The sequence below is a fragment of the Chelon labrosus genome (genome assembly GCF_963514085.1).
Source record: "Chelon labrosus genome assembly, chromosome: 9".
NCBI classification, from domain to species: Eukaryota; Metazoa; Chordata; class Actinopteri; order Mugiliformes; family Mugilidae; genus Chelon; species Chelon labrosus.
Genome location: NC_140359.1, coordinates 28,806,728 through 28,826,485, shown reverse-complemented (window position 1 = coordinate 28,826,485; position 19,758 = coordinate 28,806,728). Strand labels below are relative to the sequence as shown.

The 19,758-nt window shown below is 39.7% G+C and overlaps 2 protein-coding genes across 2 annotated transcripts; both read left to right on the top strand.

Annotated features, from left to right (window-relative positions):
- The first annotated feature begins 1,166 nt into the window (after nucleotides 1–1,166).
- On the top strand, nucleotides 1,167–2,780 carry LOC311492475 (nuclear factor 7, brain-like). Its single transcript, XM_084550767.1, has one exon. The coding sequence runs from the start codon at nucleotides 1,287–1,289 to the stop codon at nucleotides 2,697–2,699; it is 1,413 nt and encodes a 470-aa protein (XP_084406893.1). The 5' UTR covers nucleotides 1,167–1,286; the 3' UTR covers nucleotides 2,700–2,780.
- A 9,981-nt stretch (nucleotides 2,781–12,761) lies between these two features.
- Nucleotides 12,762–14,326, top strand: LOC311492702 (nuclear factor 7, ovary-like). Its single transcript, XM_084551066.1, has one exon. The coding sequence runs from the start codon at nucleotides 12,882–12,884 to the stop codon at nucleotides 14,292–14,294; it is 1,413 nt and encodes a 470-aa protein (XP_084407192.1). The 5' UTR covers nucleotides 12,762–12,881; the 3' UTR covers nucleotides 14,295–14,326.
- The last annotated feature ends 5,432 nt before the right edge of the window (nucleotides 14,327–19,758 follow it).

Below are 19,758 nucleotides of genomic sequence, written 5' to 3'. Positions count from 1 at the left end.
CCCCGACCCGGGCAGACAGGAGGCCCCACACCAGGGTCAGAGCCGCCCACAGGACAGCACCCCCGTCAGTAGACCAGCAGCAGCTCCCAGTGTGATAGCCCCCATGAGGAGACACTGGAGCTAAAGACTGAGGGACTAAAATTGTAAAATAGGATAAAAATGATCAATATAGATAAAATGTTTTTCAGCTCATAGAATTAAAACATGTAGTTAAAGCATATAATAAAAATAGTATAGAATAGAGATTGAGGTTCTCCGGCAGGCTGTTCCACAATCGGGGGCCACAATAACTAAAAGCCGCCTCCCTGTGTGTTTTGGATCTAACTTTTAGTTAAAAGGCCAGTGCTGGAAGAACCTTGAAATCAATCCTGAAGCACACGGGAAGACAATGCAGTGATTTTAAAATGGGTGTAATGTGCTCCTGCCCTCTGGTCCTCGTCAGCACTCGTGCAGCTGAATTCAAGGTCCAGGTTGTAAAAGAAAAAAGCAAGCCAAAAGCTGAAGAACATACATACACACTCATTTGGTCAGCGTCCCTCGCCCCTGAAACTTTTACACATAAAACAAACAAATAAAACCAATGTGGAATGGAGATCCTGAAAAACCATTAACCAGACTCACTGTCTGAGTGAACAGATGTCAACATTATTTTTAATTAGGTAATTTATGTTTATTGTGTCTATACTCAGCTGGGATAGGCTCCAGCAGACCCCGAGACCCTTAACAGGAATAAGCAGGTACAGAAGATGAATGAATGAATGAATGAATGTGTCTATACTTTTTTCCTGTAAGTTTGATGGGTCCAGCACCCCAGCACCCCCTATTAATGAGCCGCCACTGGTCAAAGTGGTTTACTGTGAGCTTTGAGACAACTGGAAATATGAACTCCTCCCTGGAGGACTAAAGCACAAACCTCACCTTTATAATGTTTAGTATTTTTATGAGCTGAAGGACCTGAATGTTTTGTAGAAGAGAATCAGAAAAGATTAAAATTTTAAGACATAAGGGACACACAACTGAACAAGGAAACAGGAAATGAGATCATTCACCTGTGGAAGACACAATGGCACCATCTGCTGGAGACAATATTACACTGCAGCTTTACTGACAGGAAATAATTCTCATGACTGAGGTAAAAGAAAGTGAAAGTAGACTGAGACCGAGTTCAGACGCCATTACAGGGTGTACGATCTCTGCTGGAAAAAACGTATTTGGAGGATTTTAAGAGGAAAAGTTAAGAGACTGTATATTGGTGAGTCCTGCTATTGAAACTACTTCAGTCACAAATGGCTGAGAGAGCTGCTATTGAAAGTTTTCTGAGCTGCCATGTGTGTTCAGAGACTTTCAGAGATCCTGTGTCTCTGAGCTGCAACCACAACTTCTGTTCAAGCTGCCTGCAGAAATTCTGGGAACAAGCTAAAAACAAAAACTGTCCTATTTGTAAAAGAAAATCCTCAAAAGATGATCTTCAGGTGAACTTTACACTGAAGGAACTGGCTGACTCCTTTGCTGGAAGACAGAAATCTGGATCATCTGAGACAGAAAAGGGAAGAGAGAAGTCATTAATGGTGGTTTGTAGTAAACACAAAGAAGACCCTAGATTGTTCTGTGAGGATGAGCAGAGAGCTGTGTGTCCTGTCTGTGAGTTTTCTCTCCACCACAATCACAAAGTGGTTCCTGTAGAACAAGCAGTCAGTGACCTGAAGGAGCAGCTGAAATCTGACTTAAAGTCTCTGCAGGACAAGAGGAACAAATACAAACAAGTGGAGGAAACATACAATGAGGTGATTCAACACTCCAAGAAGCAGCTGCTGTCCACAGAGAGGCAGATCAGAGATGAATTCAACAAGCTCCACCAGTTCCTGAAAGAGGAAGAGGAGTCCAGACTGGCAGCTCTGAGGGAGGAAGAGGAGCAGAAGGGGAAGACTGTCAGCAGAGAGATGAAGAGGATTCAGGAGCAGATCTCCTCTCTGTCAGACAGTATCTCTGCTGTTGAAGAAGAGCTGCAGAAACACCAGGTGCCATTCCTCAGCAGTTATAAAGACACTCAGACCAGAGCCAGAGCCCAGTGCTCACTGTCAGATCCACAGCTGGTCTCAGGAGCACTGATAGATGTGGCCAAACACCTGGGCAACCTGTCCTTCAGAGTCTGGGAGAAGATGGAGGAGAAGGTCCACTTCAGTCCTGTCATTCTGGACCCAAACACTGCAAGCCCCTGGCTCTATCTGTCTGATGATCTGACCAGTGTGAGATGTGGAGACATAAAGCAGCAGCTTCCTGACAATCCAGAGAGATTCACTAAGTATCCCACTGTTCTGGGCTCTGAGGGCTTCAGCTCAGGGAAACACAGCTGGGAGGTGGAGGTGGGAGATCATCCTGACTGGAATGTTGGTTTAGCTAAAGAGTCAGTTGACAGGAAGGGAGAGTTATTAGCTTCACCAAAATATGGAATCTGGTGTTTGTTGCATCGCAGTGGAAAATACACTAATGGTGCTGGTAAAACTGTGACAGTGAAGAAGAGTCTCCAGAGGATCAGAGTCCAGCTGGACTATGACAGGGGGGAGGTGTCCTTCTACAACTCTGAAGACATGACTCACATCTACACTCACAGAGACACTTTCACTGAGAAACTCTTCCCATATCTTGGCATTGGAAAAGCTGGTTCTGCCAAAACCTCTGATATCAAAATCAGAAAGTGAGATTTCTCTGTGATGTTCAGAGATGTTTGTTTTTCTGTGACAATCATTCCAGGTTCATTTCTCTGTAAAGTCATCATCACACAACAGTGATAGTTTCCACTGAAAGACTTTTTAATTCTGCTTGAAGGTAGGTTGTAATTTGAAATGAATTATTTCAAATGTAGAAAATTAAAAATGTAGACCTCAACATTTGTTCTCAATTAAAACATTAACAGTCACTTTTGAATTCAGAGTCTGTTCAGATTTGATTAGAACAAGTACATGACTTTTGTCTGAAAGATTTGTTTCCTCTCCTGATGAGTTATTTTATCCTTTAACATGTTCTAATGAGATTTTCAGTGGGTCAGTGAATCTAAAATCATTGTGTCTGATTGATTGTTCTTATTTTATTCTACAGCAGAAGTGATTTATTTTCTTGGCTCACAGAAACTGTTAATCCAACTGTCTGAAATGAATGATGTGGTGTGGTTGCCATCAATGATTTAGTTGTTTTTAGTTTGTGTAGGATGTAACTTGATGTTTTTGATATTCTGCTCATGTTTAATGGATTCTAACAGAATATAGTCTCATGTTGTTCAGTAAATCCTCTGATCATACTGTAATCTGAATGATGCTCTCTTGGCTTCTAACAAACATGCTCAGTGTGTCCAGTCAGTTCTTCTCATGTCATTAACTTCCTGTAATTAGGTCAGAAAACAGAGTGTGTGGTGTTTTTGTGCTAATGTCTCTAAAAGACTAGGCTTTAAAACTACAAATACAACTGTCCAAGTGTGTTTTGTTCAAACTGTATTTGTTTGTTACTAATTTGCATATGTTGGTTAAAAAGAAGAGGATTGTAAATATGAGGGACAGTTGAAATAACAGTTCACACAATCCTTTTTCTCACGTCCCTGAGCCTCAGTTTCATACATGGTCCTTTGCTTCCATCTAGTGGGTATATGATGGTACTACAGAAAACTAACCAACATTATATATATATTTAACAGCTTTATTGCTGCATAGATGAAACATCAATGGGCTGGTTGGACGAGTTGACTTGAAAAGTGCTTAATTGACATGATTAATTAGAGATTTAACTTCTTTACATACTCAATAAAGAGAGTCGCAAACAGTCCTTGTGAGCCTGGACTCTGAAGAAAACATTAACATCACTTCCGGTTCCGGTGTTGGAGAAATGTTTGGTTGTGTTTTGGTGCTTGGTTTTGGACTATTTCTGTGTTTTTTGGCTACTGATTTTGGATCACGGACATCGGACTATCTGCGGACACCCTTGGTTTGAATAGTGTCTGTTTTAACGACGCTGATTTTCGGAACACGGACGGAAAAGAACTGAGCTAGGCGGCTAGTTGACAAACTAGCTAGCGGGCGGCTAGGGTAACAGCAGACGCTACCTCGCGTTACCTAGCAACATGGGTCCGAAGGGGCCGGTGAGCAGGATGTCAGCTCCGTAGAGCAACAGGTGGCTGCCTTCCTACAATCCAAAGGGACTGAAATGGACCGGAGCAACGTCGAGGCATGCCACCCTCTGCCCCGGAGAGATGACAGCGACAAACGAGCCGTGATCATGAGATCTGTCAACAGGAAACACAAAACCACACTGTTAAAACAAGGAAGGAAACTGAAAGGATCAAACGTATTCATCAACGAGCATCTGACCAAACGAAACGCAGATATCGCCAGAAAAGCATCGCTTCATGAAAAAACAGGGAGAAATTCAACACACATGGACATCAAACTGTAAAGTATTCATTAAACTAAACGGGACACCAGAGCAAGACAAAGTACTGGTCATCAGGAACATCGAGGAAATGGACAAACACGAATGATTATCACAATCTGGACTAAGGTGTGATGACTCATACAACACATCACCATGACTCAGTCTGAAAGAACTCATTCATCTACAACTGGAGACAACGGGGATATAATTCAAAGGATTGCTGATCATGAAAAGCTGGAACTGAGAACATTTCAATACACTGACCATCATTTACTGGACTTGGAGCACGATATAGACCCGGACAATAACTTCTTCTCAAACATCAACGACAACTGCTGCTATTACACAGTTGAACAGTACAATCAGACCATTAAAACCGACAGCAAACTGTCTATAATCCATCTCAGTAGCAGAAGTCTGTATGCAAACTTCAATAACATCAAGGAATATCTAGGTCAAGTTAAAAAAACATTTAAAATAATTGCAATATCAGAAACGTGGATCAATGCAGATAAAGGAATGGATTTAGAACTGGAGGGATATGAATTTAACTGTGTAAACAGAAAGAACAAGAGTGGAGGAGGAGTGGCTGTGTATGTGGATAATAACTTGAATTATACAGTAGTAGAAAATATGACAACTGTCATTGATAACTTATTAGAATGTATAACAATTGAAATATGTGAAGAAAAAAAGAAAAATATAATAATCAGCTGTATATACAGAGCACCAGGCTCCAGTATTGAAGCATTCAAGGACTGGATAGGGGAAATGTTTTCAAAAACTAATCAAAAAGTTGTTTTCATTTGTGGTGACTTCAATATTGATTTACTCAATTTATAATAAGCACAAAATGACCGACGAATTTATCAATACAATGTACAGCATGAGTTTACATCCAAACATCACCAGACCTAGTGGAATCACATCCCATTGTGCCACATATTTACCAATGATATTGAAAATAATACAATGAGCGGACTATTAATTAATGACATCAGCGACCACCTACCAGTGTTTACAGTTTATAACAGCAACTGCCAGAGGAATCAGCCAGAGGACAAACTAAAATACAGACGAGTGAGGACAGAAACTATGAGTATGTTTAAGAATGATTTACTGGCACAAAACTGGGAAAAGGTATATAATGAAAGTGATGTTGATGGTGCATATGAAACCTTTTTAAGAATATTCACATCATTATATGATAAAAATTGTCCAATAAAACGTTACTACAGAAAACAAAAATACAATGATCGACCATGGTTCATGAAGGGATTACAAAATGCCTGTAAAAAGAAAAACACACTATATAGAGAATTCATAAAACAAAGAACTAAAGAGGCAGAAAAGAAATGTAAAAAATATAAAAACAAGTTAACCAATATTATAAGGATATGTAGGAAAGAATACTATAGTAGAATATTATATTATAACAAAAGCAATATTAAAGGAATATGGGATATATTAAATAGTATTATTAAAAATAGTGCTAAACAACAGAGCTACCCTCAATATTTTATTGATAATAATATTAAAAAGGACAATATGGATGATGTGGTCAACAGCTTTAATCATTTTTTTGTAAATGTTGGACCAAACCTGGCAAGAAACATTCCAGAGTCATTGTTATCTGAGGATTGGAATGATAACCTTATAGTGAGAAATCCCAGTTCAATGTTCCTTACAGCAGTGGAAGGAAAATAAATAATAGACACGGTAAATAAATGTAAATACAAAACATCTACTGCTTCAAATGAAATTGATATGACAGTTGTAAAAAAGGTCATTGAGGGGATTTCTGAACCACTTACATATATCTGTAACTTATCATTCCAAACCGGAAAATTTCCTAACAACATGAAAATAGCTAAAGTTGTGCCGCTGTATAAAACTGGGGATAAACACCACTTCACAAATTACAGGCCAGTTTCTTTACTTCCACAATTCTCCAAAATTCTAGAATAACTATTCAATAACAGATTAGACAAATTCATAAACAAACATGAATTACTTTCTGACAGTCAGTACGGATTTAGAGCAAACAGCTCAACATCACTGGCATTAACAGAATCAATTGAGGAGATCACAAACGCTATAGATCACAAACTGCATTCAGTTGGAGTTTTCATAGATCTCAAAAAAGCTTTTGATACAATTAATCACAATATATTAATCAATAAACTTGAACGGTACGGGATCAGGGGGTTAGTACTGCACTGGGTGAGAAGTTATTTAAGCAACAGAAAACAATTTGTGAAGTTGGGGGAACATTCATCGTCATGCTTGGACATTGCTTGTGGCGTCCCACAGGGCTCAGTATTAGGTCCAAAACTATTTATACTTTACATAAATGACATATGCAAAGTTTCAAGTACATTAAAATTAGTATTATTTGCAGACGACACTAATATTTTTTGTTCTGGGGGAGATTTACATGAACTACTGGGGAGGACCACCACTGAAATGTGCAAACTGAAAATGTAGTTTGACATTAAACAAATTATCGTTAAACTTAAGTAAAACAAAATTCATGTTATTTGGCAATTACAATAAGAATACACAAGTACAGTTACAAGTAGATGGGGTGGGCGTTGAAAGGGTACATGAAAACAAGTTTCTTGGGGTAACAACTGATGATAAAATAAACTGGAAGTCTCATATAAAACATGTACAAAGCAAACTGTCAAGAAGCTTTTCAGTTCTGAGCAAAGCAAAACACATTCTGGACCACAAATCACTCCACATTCTATACTGTTCACTGATTTGACCATATTTACAATACTGAGCAGAGGTTTGGGGCAATACATATAAATGTACAATACGATCTCTATCCATACTGCAGAAAAGAGCCATAAGAATAATTCATAATGCTGGTTATAGAGACCACACAAATTCACTATTCTTAAAATCAAAAACATTAAAACTCACTGACCTGGTTCATTTCCAAACAGCACAAATCATGTACAAAGCAATAAACAATCTACTTCCTGGAAATATTCAAAAACTGTTTTTTCACAGAGTTGGGGAGTGAGTTCAACTTAAAACATCAGCGGGTACGTACAATATTAAAAAGTTTTTGTCCTTCAGTTTGTGGAGTGAGGCTGTGGAACAGACTGGGTGTGGAGCTCAAGCAATGTCCAAGCATGATCCAGTTTATAAAGTGGTACAAACACATGGTTATCACAGGGAGGAAGAAGAGCTTTAACAATCAGTGTCTTCATCAATGATTTATGTATTTGTTTATTTAATCAAAAATTATTTATTTATTTATTATTTATTTTCTCTAATTCTTTTCTTTTTTAATGTAAATATATATATCCGGAGAGAAAATATTACTAATTGAGTAGTGGAGAAGGGGTAGGTTCAATAGGCATATGCTTCATCCTACTCCTTTTCAGACATGTTGGGTTCACATTATTATTTTTGTTTTGACTATTGTTAATGGATTTATTTGTTTTCAGTTTACTTTGTTATGTTAGCCGCACATGTTCGAAATAAACTAAACTAAAAACTAAGACCACACTCTAATGTATGTATCAGAAGAGTCCTTCAGAGTATGTCTTATTTTTTCTAGCTGAAGTAGAGATAGAACCTCCTGAATCCATCTCCTAAAGGGCAGCATTTGTTAGATTTCCAGTTCATTAAAATCACCCTGCACGCTATCAGACTGCAGAATGCTATTGCACTCTTTTGTGCATTAGTGGTACATATTTCTGAGGGTGTGACTCCAAATATAGCAGTGAGTGGATTGGGTTTGAGGGATGTGTTGCATTGAACTGATAGACAGTCAAAAACAGAGGACCAGAAATCAACTAGGGAGGGACAAGACCAGAACATGTGGCCCAGTGATACTTGGTTGCCACACCGAGGACAAGTAGGGAGAACGGATGAGTATATTTTAGCTAACCTATCATTGGAGTAATGTAACCTATGGAATACTTTGAATTGTCTCAGTCTGTGTCTTATACATATAGAGGAAGTGTGAATGTTGGAAATACATTCAGCCCAGACATCCTCCAGTATCACCATTTCTAGATCCCGTTCCCAAGCTTCACACGTTTTAGTGTGTGATAGAGAGTCCATATTATGTGTTATGTTATATGCCTTGGAGATGAGACCCTTGTTCCATGGATTCAGATTTAACAAATCATACACAGAATCTTTGTTTGGCGGCTTGGGGTAAGTAGGGAAATGTTTGGAGGTGAAACTGTGTGCTTGGAGATGTCTGAAGAAATGAGATCTTGGGATATTATGGTCTTTCAGGGCTTCAAAGCACAGGAAAGAGCTCTCATCAAACAAATCATCAATTCTGAATCTGATCCGTCTGTGAGGGTTTGAAGAGATGGTTGAATGAAAGAGGAGAAAGGCTGTTCATCTGATCAAGGTTAAAATGTTTGTGAGATTGTACCCAGATTCTAACGGAACTGGACACAACGGGATTAGAAAAAGTCTCACTATTTGTCTGGGCTGCCAATGGAGCTGTTAGCAGAGAGATAGGGGATATCGATGGATGTGATGAGAGCTCCATCATCACCCAGGTAGGCCTGTTTTTGTCAGAGAATGACGTCACCCAATATGCCAATTTGGAAATATTTGATGGCCAATAATAATGGAGGAAGTTTGGGAGAGCCAATCCTCCTTCAGACTTAGATCTTTCCAGATAAATCTTCTTTATACGAGGCGTAGCATGGCTCCATATAAATGATGAGATAAATTTATCCAGTTTCATAAAGAAATGTTTTGGGAGCCAGATGGGGATTGTTACTAACATATACAGGAATCTAGGCAACACTGACATCTTGAGGGCGTTAATGTGGCCCGCCAGTGAGACGGGGAGGCACGACCACCTCTCTAAATCTTTTATAGTTTGTTCCAGTAAATGATCAAAGTTGGTCTTTTTGAGTGACTTAAATGAACTGGTTACATGTACACCTAGACACTTAAAGGACTGATATTCAGTTTTAAAGGGAAACTCGTCATAGTCTAGTGATTTGCTTATATCATTTATGGGGAAAAGTAGACTTTTTGATAAGTTTAATTTATAGTCAGAGAAAATCCCAAATTCCTGTAGTAACTGCAGGAGGTGAGGTATAGATTGGCTTGGGTCGGTGTTACGACCCCGTGTTACAGGGGATGAGGGGAGTAACAAAAGATAATGTTCCCAGGATTGATCACGGAAAGATAAGACAAAGAGACAGTTTTATAGGCAAACAAAAATAAGGCGTTTATTAGAAAAGGACAAAATCAGGGTGAACCCAAAGCAGCTGGCCTGCAAAAGGAACTGCACAGTTAAACAAACTGAAAACGCTGGCCTTCCACAGGAACCAGGATGATTAAATAAACTCAAAACACTATGCTAACACCTTAGCAACCAGGATGGATGAACAAACCAAAACACAATGATAACAATTTAGCACGCACCACACACACCTTTCCACTGAAAGGTAATCAAAAGACAGGAACAGCCAAAACAGGAACAATCTCACCACAGCAATGCCACACTGTGTCCCTAACCAGAGTGTGTCCCAACCAGCAGAGTGCTGTTCTCTTCTCCTTTTAAACTCTGGCCACTGATTAGGGGATTGGAAACTTCTGTGAGCTGGGGGAGTGGCATGCATCCACCTAGAGAGAGAGAGAGAACAGCACCGCAGCAACACACACCCAAACAATTTAAAGAAATCAGCCCACAGGCCGTAACAGTCGGCAACAAAGAGGAGCAAGTCATCTGCGTACAGCGCAGTCTTATGAATTGTGTTTCCTCTAGTGATGCCCTTGATCCTCCCATCATCCCTGATTGCAACGGCAAGAGGCTATGTGGCTAAGTCAAACAGAAATGGAGACAAACAGCAGCCCTGACACGAGCCTTTATATGGTGGGAAATATGCTGATGTTGAGCCTGATGTTTTTACAGCCGACATAGGCCTACTATATAATATTCTGATCCAGTTTCTGAATGTTTCCCCAAATCTGAACTTCTTCATGACCTCATGTAAATACTCCCACTCTATCCTATCGAAAGCCTTTTCAGCACTGAGTGACAGAATTACCTCAGGCTGTTGTGTGGAATGGGTGGAATACATTACATTAAAGAGCCGCCTCAGTTTGAAAAAGGGCTGTGGACCTGGAATAAAGCCGGTCTGATCCTGATGAATAAGTGTTGGTATCACATCGTTCAATCAGTTAGTCAAGGCTTTTGTCAGAATTTTATAATCACAACAGAGGAGACTGATGGGTCTGTAAGATGAGCAGTCCAGTGGATTCTTATCCTTAAACATCATGGTGATAATTGTGGTTCATTTACTTTCTAGTTCATAGACTGTTACAGAGACGAGAATCACTGTGATTCTGTAAATATGAAATATATAGAAATAGATTCACTGATCCGATTTGATTTTGGACAATAAAGTTCTATTTTGAAATAAACTTTTCACTTTTGCTGTAATGTTTGTTTTCATTCCTCTTTCCTGTTCTATTGTAGATGCATTCTGTGTTAAAGAGCTGTCACTGGTCACATTTGGTTCAATTCACTTGTTGTTTATGTATTCAGGTCACATGGGAGTTATTTAGTGTCAGTTTATTCCACTGTCAGTTTCTACCAACAACACTGACTCCTAGAAATTTGATTTCTCTGAAACTATTTCTGTTTAACAGTCAATATGATTATTCACTCAGAGATCATTATATAGGTCAGAGGTTAGGTCAATCTACAGACCCTGGATGATGATAACAGGTAACTCCTGACTCAACAGGGAATAGCACTAGTGTATCATAACAACAATATTGGTGAAATTAACGACTTTCGCAGCAGATAATGTTATTTAGAGGCTGCGTTTCGTTCCCCGATCACTCCGACTGTATGGATATACGCTGATCTATCTATCATCCTAATGACTCCAAGTCAAATCAAATCAAATCTTATTTATATGGCACTTTTCATACTTAGAAGCAATACAAAGTGCTTCACAGAGGCTAAAAACAGCAAAGACAAAAAGCCAACCCTACCATCCCTGTAAAAACACAGAGACACAGGGACATACACACACACACACACTGTACACACTAGAGAGAGACATGGCCGGGCACCGAGACCTGGAGCAAGGAGAAAGCCACCTTTGGGGGTCGACCACACTGAGAGGGCCTCCAGACCACGACTACAGGGAGCACCGCCATAGAGACAGCCCCGACCCGGGCAGACAGGAGGCCCCACACCAGGGTCAGAGCCGCCCACAGGACAGCACCCCCGTCAGTAGACCAGCAGCAGCTCCCAGTGTGATAGCCCCCATGAGGAGACACTGGAGCTAAAGACTGAGGGACTAAAATTGTAAAATAGGATAAAAATGATCAATATAGATAAAATGTTTTTCAGCTCATAGAATTAAAACATGTAGTTAAAGCATATAATAAAAATAGTATAGAATAGAGATTGAGGTTCTCCGGCAGGCTGTTCCACAATCGGGGGCCACAATAACTAAAAGCCGCCTCCCTGTGTGTTTTGGATCTAACTTTTAGTTAAAAGGCCAGTGCTGGAAGAACCTTGAAATCAATCCTGAAGCACACGGGAAGACAATGCAGTGATTTTAAAATGGGTGTAATGTGCTCCTGCCCTCTGGTCCTCGTCAGCACTCGTGCAGCTGAATTCAAGGTCCAGGTTGTAAAAGAAAAAAGCAAGCCAAAAGCTGAAGAACATACATACACACTCATTTGGTCAGCGTCCCTCGCCCCTGAAACTTTTACACATAAAACAAACAAATAAAACCAATGTGGAATGGAGATCCTGAAAAACCATTAACCAGACTCACTGTCTGAGTGAACAGATGTCAACATTATTTTTAATTAGGTAATTTATGTTTATTGTGTCTATACTCAGCTGGGATAGGCTCCAGCAGACCCCGAGACCCTTAACAGGAATAAGCAGGTACAGAAGATGAATGAATGAATGAATGAATGTGTCTATACTTTTTTCCTGTAAGTTTGATGGGTCCAGCACCCCAGCACCCCCTATTAATGAGCCGCCACTGGTCAAAGTGGTTTACTGTGAGCTTTGAGACAACTGGAAATATGAACTCCTCCCTGGAGGACTAAAGCACAAACCTCACCTTTATAATGTTTAGTATTTTTATGAGCTGAAGGACCTGAATGTTTTGTAGAAGAGAATCAGAAAAGATTAAAATTTTAAGACATAAGGGACACACAACTGAACAAGGAAACAGGAAATGAGTCACCTGTGGAAGACACAATGGCACCATCTGCTGGAGACAATATTACACTGCAGCTTTACTGACAGGAAATAATTCTCATGACTGAGGTAAAAGAAAGTGAAAGTAGACTGAGACCGAGTTCAGACGCCATTACAGGGTGTACGATCTCTGCTGGAAAAAACGTATTTGGAGGATTTTAAGAGGAAAAGTTAAGAGACTGTATATTGGTGAGTCCTGCTATTGAAACTACTTCAGTCACAAATGGCTGAGAGAGCTGCTATTGAAAGTTTTCTGAGCTGCCATGTGTGTTCAGAGACTTTCAGAGATCCTGTGTCTCTGAGCTGCAACCACAACTTCTGTTCAAGCTGCCTGCAGAAATTCTGGGAACAAGCTAAAAACAAAAACTGTCCTATTTGTAAAAGAAAATCCTCAAAAGATGATCTTCAGGTGAACTTTACACTGAAGGAACTGGCTGACTCCTTTGCTGGAAGACAGAAATCTGGATCATCTGAGACAGAAAAGGGAAGAGAGAAGTCATTAATGGTGGTTTGTAGTAAACACAAAGAAGACCCTAGATTGTTCTGTGAGGATGAGCAGAGAGCTGTGTGTCCTGTCTGTGAGTTTTCTCTCCACCACAATCACAAAGTGGTTCCTGTAGAACAAGCAGTCAGTGACCTGAAGGAGCAGCTGAAATCTGACTTAAAGTCTCTGCAGGACAAGAGGAACAAATACAAACAAGTGGAGGAAACATACAATGAGGTGATTCAACACTCCAAGAAGCAGCTGCTGTCCACAGAGAGGCAGATCAGAGATGAATTCAACAAGCTCCACCAGTTCCTGAAAGAGGAAGAGGAGTCCAGACTGGCAGCTCTGAGGGAGGAAGAGGAGCAGAAGGAGAAGACTGTCAGCAGAGAGATGAAGAGGATTCAGGAGCAGATCTCCTCTCTGTCAGACAGTATCTCTGCTGTTGAAGAAGAGCTGCAGAAACACCAGGTGCCATTCCTCAGCAGTTATAAAGACACTCAGACCAGAGCCAGAGCCCAGTGCTCACTGTCAGATCCACAGCTGGTCTCAGGAGCACTGATAGATGTGGCCAAACACCTGGGCAACCTGTCCTTCAGAGTCTGGGAGAAGATGGAGGAGAAGGTCCACTTCAGTCCTGTCATTCTGGACCCAAACACTGCAAGCCCCTGGCTCTATCTGTCTGATGATCTGACCAGTGTGAGATGTGGAGACATAAAGCAGCAGCTTCCTGACAATCCAGAGAGATTCACTAAGTATCCCACTGTTCTGGGCTCTGAGGGCTTCAGCTCAGGGAAACACAGCTGGGAGGTGGAGGTGGGAGATCATCCTGACTGGAATGTTGGTTTAGCTAAAGAGTCAGTTGACAGGAAGGGAGAGTTATTAGCTTCACCAAAATATGGAATCTGGTGTTTGTTGCATCGCAGTGGAAAATACACTAATGGTGCTGGTCAGGTTGTGACAGTGAAGAAGAGTCTCCAGAGGATCAGAGTCCAGCTGGACTATGACAGGGGGGAGGTGTCCTTCTACAACTCTGAAGACATGACTCACATCTACACTCACAGAGACACTTTCACTGAGAAACTCTTCCCATATCTTGGCATTGGAAAAGCTGGTTCTGCCAAAACCTCTGATATCAAAATCAGAAAGTGAGATTTCTCTGTGATGTTCAGAGATGTTTGTTTTTCTGTGACAATCATTCCAGGTTCATTTCTCTGTAAAGTCATCATCACACAACAGTGATAGTTTCCACTGAAAGACTTTTTAATTCTGCTTGAAGGTAGGTTGTAATTTGAAATGAATTATTTCAAATGTAGAAAATTAAAAATGTAGACCTCAACATTTGTTCTCAATTAAAACATTAACAGTCACTTTTGAATTCAGAGTCTGTTCAGATTTGATTAGAACAAGTACATGACTTTTGTCTGAAAGATTTGTTTCCTCTCCTGATGAGTTATTTTATCCTTTAACATGTTCTAATGAGATTTTCAGTGGGTCAGTGAATCTAAAATCATTGTGTCTGATTGATTGTTCTTATTTTATTCTACAGCAGAAGTGATTTATTTTCTTGGCTCACAGAAACTGTTAATCCAAGTGTCTGAAATGAATGATGTGGTGTGGTTGCCATCAATGATTTAGTTGTTTTTAGTTTGTGTAGGATGTAACTTGATGTTTTTGATATTCTGCTCATGTTTAATGGATTCTAACAGAATATAGTCTCATGTTGTTCAGTAAATCCTCTGATCATACTGTAATCTGAATGATGCTCTCTTGGCTTCTAACAAACATGCTCAGTGTGTCCAGTCAGTTCTTCTCATGTCATTAACTTCCTGTAATTAGGTCAGAAAACAGAGTGTGTGGTGTTTTTGTGCTAATGTCTCTAAAAGACTAGGCTTTAAAACTACAAATACAACTGTCCAAGTGTGTTTTGTTCAAACTGTATTTGTTTGTTACTAATTTGCATATGTTGGTTAAAAAGAAGAGGATTGTAAATATGAGGGACAGTTGAAATAACAGTTCACACAATCCTTTTTCTCACGTCCCTGAGCCTCAGTTTCATACATGGTCCTTTGCTTCCATCTAGTGGGTATATGGTGGTACTACAGAAAACTAACCAACATTATATATATATTTAACAGCTTTATTGCTGCATAAATGAAACATCAATGGGCTGGTTGGACGAGTTGACTTGAAAAGTGCTTAATTGACATGATTAATTAGAGATTTAACTTCTTTACATACTCAATAAAGAGAGTCGCAAACAGTCCTTGTGAGCCTGGACTCTGAAGAAAACATTAACATCACTTCCGGTTCCGGTGTTGGAGAAATGTTTGGTTGTGTTTTGGTGCTTGGTTTTGGACTATTTCTGTGTTTTTTGGCTACTGATTTTGGATCACGGACATCGGACTATCTGCGGACACCCTTGGTTTGAATACTGTCTGTTTTAACGACGCTGATTTTCGGAACACGGACGGAAAAGAACTGAGCTAGGCGGCTAGTTGACAAACTAGCTAGCGGGCGGCTAGGGTAACAGCAGACGCTACCTCGCGTTACCTAGCAACATGGGTCCGAAGGGGCCGGTGAGCAGGATGTCAGCTCCGTAGAGCAACAGGTGGCTGCCTTCCTACAATCCAAAGGGACTGAAATGGACCGGAGCAACGTGGAGGCATGCCACCCTCTGCCCCGGAGAGATGACAGCGACAAACGAGCCGTGATCATGAGATCTGTCAACAGAAAACACAAAACCACACTGTTAAAACAAGGAAGGAAACTGAAAGGATCAAACGTATTCATCAACGAGCATCTGACCAAACGAAACGCAGATATTGCCAGAAAAGCGTCGCTTCATGAAAAAACAGGGAGAAATTCAACACACATGGACATCAAACTGTAAAGTATTCATTAAACTAAACGGGACACCAGAGCAAGACAAAGTACTGGTCATCAGGAACATCGAGGAAATGGACAAACACGAATGATTATCACAATCTGGACTAAGGTGTGATGACTCATACAACACATCACCATGACTCAGTCTGAAAGAACTCATTCATCTACAACTGGAGACAACGGGGATATAATTCAAAGGATTGCTGATCATGAAAAGCTGGAACTGAGAACATTTCAATACACTGACCATCATTTACTGGACTTGGAGCACGATATAGACCCGGACAATAACTTCTTCTCAAACATCAACGACAACTGCTGCTATTACACAGATGAACAGTACAATCAGACCATTAAAACCGACAGCAAACTGTCTATAATCCATCTCAGTAGCAGAAGTCTGTATGCAAACTTCAATAACATCAAGGAATATCTAGGTCAAGTTAAAAAAACATTTAAAATAATTGCAATATCAGAAACGTGGATCAATGCAGATAAAGGAATGGATTTAGAACTGGAGGGATATGAATTTAACTGTGTAAACAGAAAGAACAAGAGTGGAGGAGGAGTGGCTGTGTATGTGGATAATAACTTGAATTATACAGTAGTAGAAAATATGACAACTGTCATTGATAACTTATTAGAATGTATAACAATTGAAATATGTGAAGAAAAAAAGAAAAATATAATAATCAGCTGTATATACAGAGCACCAGGCTCCAGTATTGAAGCATTCAAGGACTGGATAGGGGAAATGTTTTCAAAAACTAAACAAAAAGTTGTTTTCATTTGTGGTGACTTCAATATTGATTTACTCAATTTATAATAAGCACAAAATGACCGACGAATTCATCAATACAATGTACAGCATGAGTTTACATCCAAACATCACCAGACCTAGTGGAATCACATCCCATTGTGCCACATATTTACCAATGATACTGAAAATAATACAATGAGCGGACTATTAATTAATGACATCAGCGACCACCTACCAGTGTTTACAGTTTATAACAGCAACTGCCAGAGAAATCAGCCAGAGGAAAAACTAAAATACAGACGAGTGAGGACAGAAACTATGAGTATGTTTAAGAATGATTTACTGGCACAAAACTGGGAAAAGGTATATAATGAAAGTGATGTTGATAGTGCATATGAAACCTTTTTAAGAATATTCACATCATTATATGCCGTTTTCCGCTTGGTCCGAGTGCTTGACGGGTCTCTGGTTACTATAGTAACACTGTTTTAGGACGGTAGAAAGTGCAGGGGACCAAAACGGCCTTTTGAAAAAGTGATGTCAGCATCATGTTTCAAGTAAAATTAAATTTTATGTTTTCATCCACATTAAAAATAGCCAAATTTGATGACAAGATGGCGACAAATGGAATTCATGTGAAAATTCACTCAGTTAATTTTCACATGCAAAACATTTCCACTGTTTAATTTAATTTAATTCTATGTGTGTTAATGTAACTGTGTGTGAAAACATCATGGTGATAATTGTGGTTCATTTACTTTCTAGTTCATAGACTGTTACAGAGACGAGAATCACTGTGATTCTGTAAATATGAAATATATAGAAATAGATTCACTGATCTGATTTGATTTTGGACAATAAAGTTCTATTTTGAAATAAACTTTTCACTTTTGCTGTAATATTTGTTTTCATTCCTCTTTCCTGTTCTATTGTAGATGCATTCTGTGTTAAAGAGCTGTCACTGGTCAGATTTGGTTCAATTCACTTGTTGTTTATGTATTCAGGTCACATGGGAGTTATTTAGTGTCAGTTTATTCCACTGTCAGTTTCTACCAACAACACTGACTCCTAGAAATTTAATTTATCTGAAACTATTACTGTTTAACAGTCAATATGATTATTTTTTTTTCACAAGGAGGAAATGTTGAAAATTGACATGTTTGGCAACTTGCAAACATGTTGCTACTGAACATATCAGTAAATATCTTGCAGTACAATCTCAGGTTGGATTATTTGACTTTTTAAAGTTAACGTTCATGCACTCACAGCTTCTGGTTAACAGAGTTACCTGTTATCATCATCCAGGGTCTGTAGATTAATTACTATTCATATAAATTACAGGTAAACAAACCGACTGTCACAGATGCGCGCGGCGCTCAGAGATGATTATATGGGTCAGAGGTTAGTAGGTCAATCTACAGACCCTGGATGATGATAACAGGTAACTCCTGACTCAACAGGGAATAGCACTAGCGTACGATAACAAAATATTGGTGAAATGAACAAGTTTAACGGCAGATAATGTTATTTAGAGGCTGCGTTTCGTGCCCCGTTCACTCCCACTGTATGGATATACACTGATCTAAATATCGTCCTAACAACTCCAAATCAAATCAAATCTTATTTACATGGCACTTTTCATACTTAGAAGCAATACAAAGTGCTTCACAGAGGCTAAAAACAGCAAGGACAAAAAGCCAACTCTCCCACCCTCGTAAAAACACAGAGACATACAGACACACACTGTACACACTAGAAAGAGACATGGCCGGGCACCGAGACCTGGAGGAAGGAGAAAGCTACCTTTGGGGGCCGACCACACTGAGAGGGCCTCCAGCCCACGACTACAGGGAGCACCGCCATAGAGACATCCCCGACCCGGGCAGACAGGAGGCCATACACCAAGGTGCAGAGCCCTCCAGACACCCGGGTCAGAGCTGCCCACAGGACAGCACATCCGTCAGTAGACCAGCAGCAGCTCCCAGTGTGGTAGGCCCCCATGAGGAGACACTGGAACTAAAAACTGAGGGACTGAAACTGTAAAATAGGATAAAAATTAACAATATAGATAAAATGCATTTCAGCTCATAGAATTAAAACATGTAGTTAAAGCATATAATTAAAATAGTATAGAATAAAGATTTAATATGATATAAAGTCTGATTAAAAGGAATAAATGAAATCAATTAAAAGCCTGATTGAAAAGGTGGGTCTGGAGCCTCTTTTTAAAAACATCAACAGTCTCTGCGGTGGAAGACCCTTGAAATCAATCCTGAAGCACACAGGAAGCCAATGCAGCGATTTTAAAATGGTGAGGGTGAATTCTGTAGAAGACACCAAAGTTATATTGGTGAGTAAATGATTGTATTTTATGCTAGAAATAAGGTCCAGGTTGTAAAAACACAAGCAAGCCAAAGGTTGAAGAACATTCATACACACTCATTTGGCCAGCGTCCCTCGCCCCTGAAACTTTTACACAAAAAACAAACAAATAAAACCAATGTGGAATGGAGATGCTGAAAAAACATTAGCCAGGCTCACTGTATGAGTGAACAGATGTCAACATTATTTTTAATTAGGTAATTTATGTTTATTGTGTCTATACTCAGCTGGGATAGGCTCCAGCAGACCCCGAGACCCTTAACAGGAATAAGCAGTTACAGAAGATAAATGAATGAATGAATGAATGAATGTGTCTATACTTTTTTTCCTGTAAGTTTGATGGGGGCAGCACCCTAGCACCCCTTATTAATGAGCCACCACTGGTCAAAGTGGTTTACTTTGAGCTTTGAGACAACAGGAAGTATGAACTCCTCCCTGGAGGACTAAAGCACAAACCTCACCTTGATAATGTTTAATATTTTTATGAACTGAAGGACCTGAATGTTTTGTAGAAGAGAATCAAAAAAAGATTCAGATGATGTGAACGACACACAACTGAACAAGGAAACAGGAAAAGAGATCATT

Coding starts and splice junctions, on each gene's coding strand:
- LOC311492475 (XM_084550767.1), top strand. CDS start 1,287: ATGGCTGAGAGAGCTGCTATTGAAAGTTTTCTGAGCTGCCATGTGTGT.
- LOC311492702 (XM_084551066.1), top strand. CDS start 12,882: ATGGCTGAGAGAGCTGCTATTGAAAGTTTTCTGAGCTGCCATGTGTGT.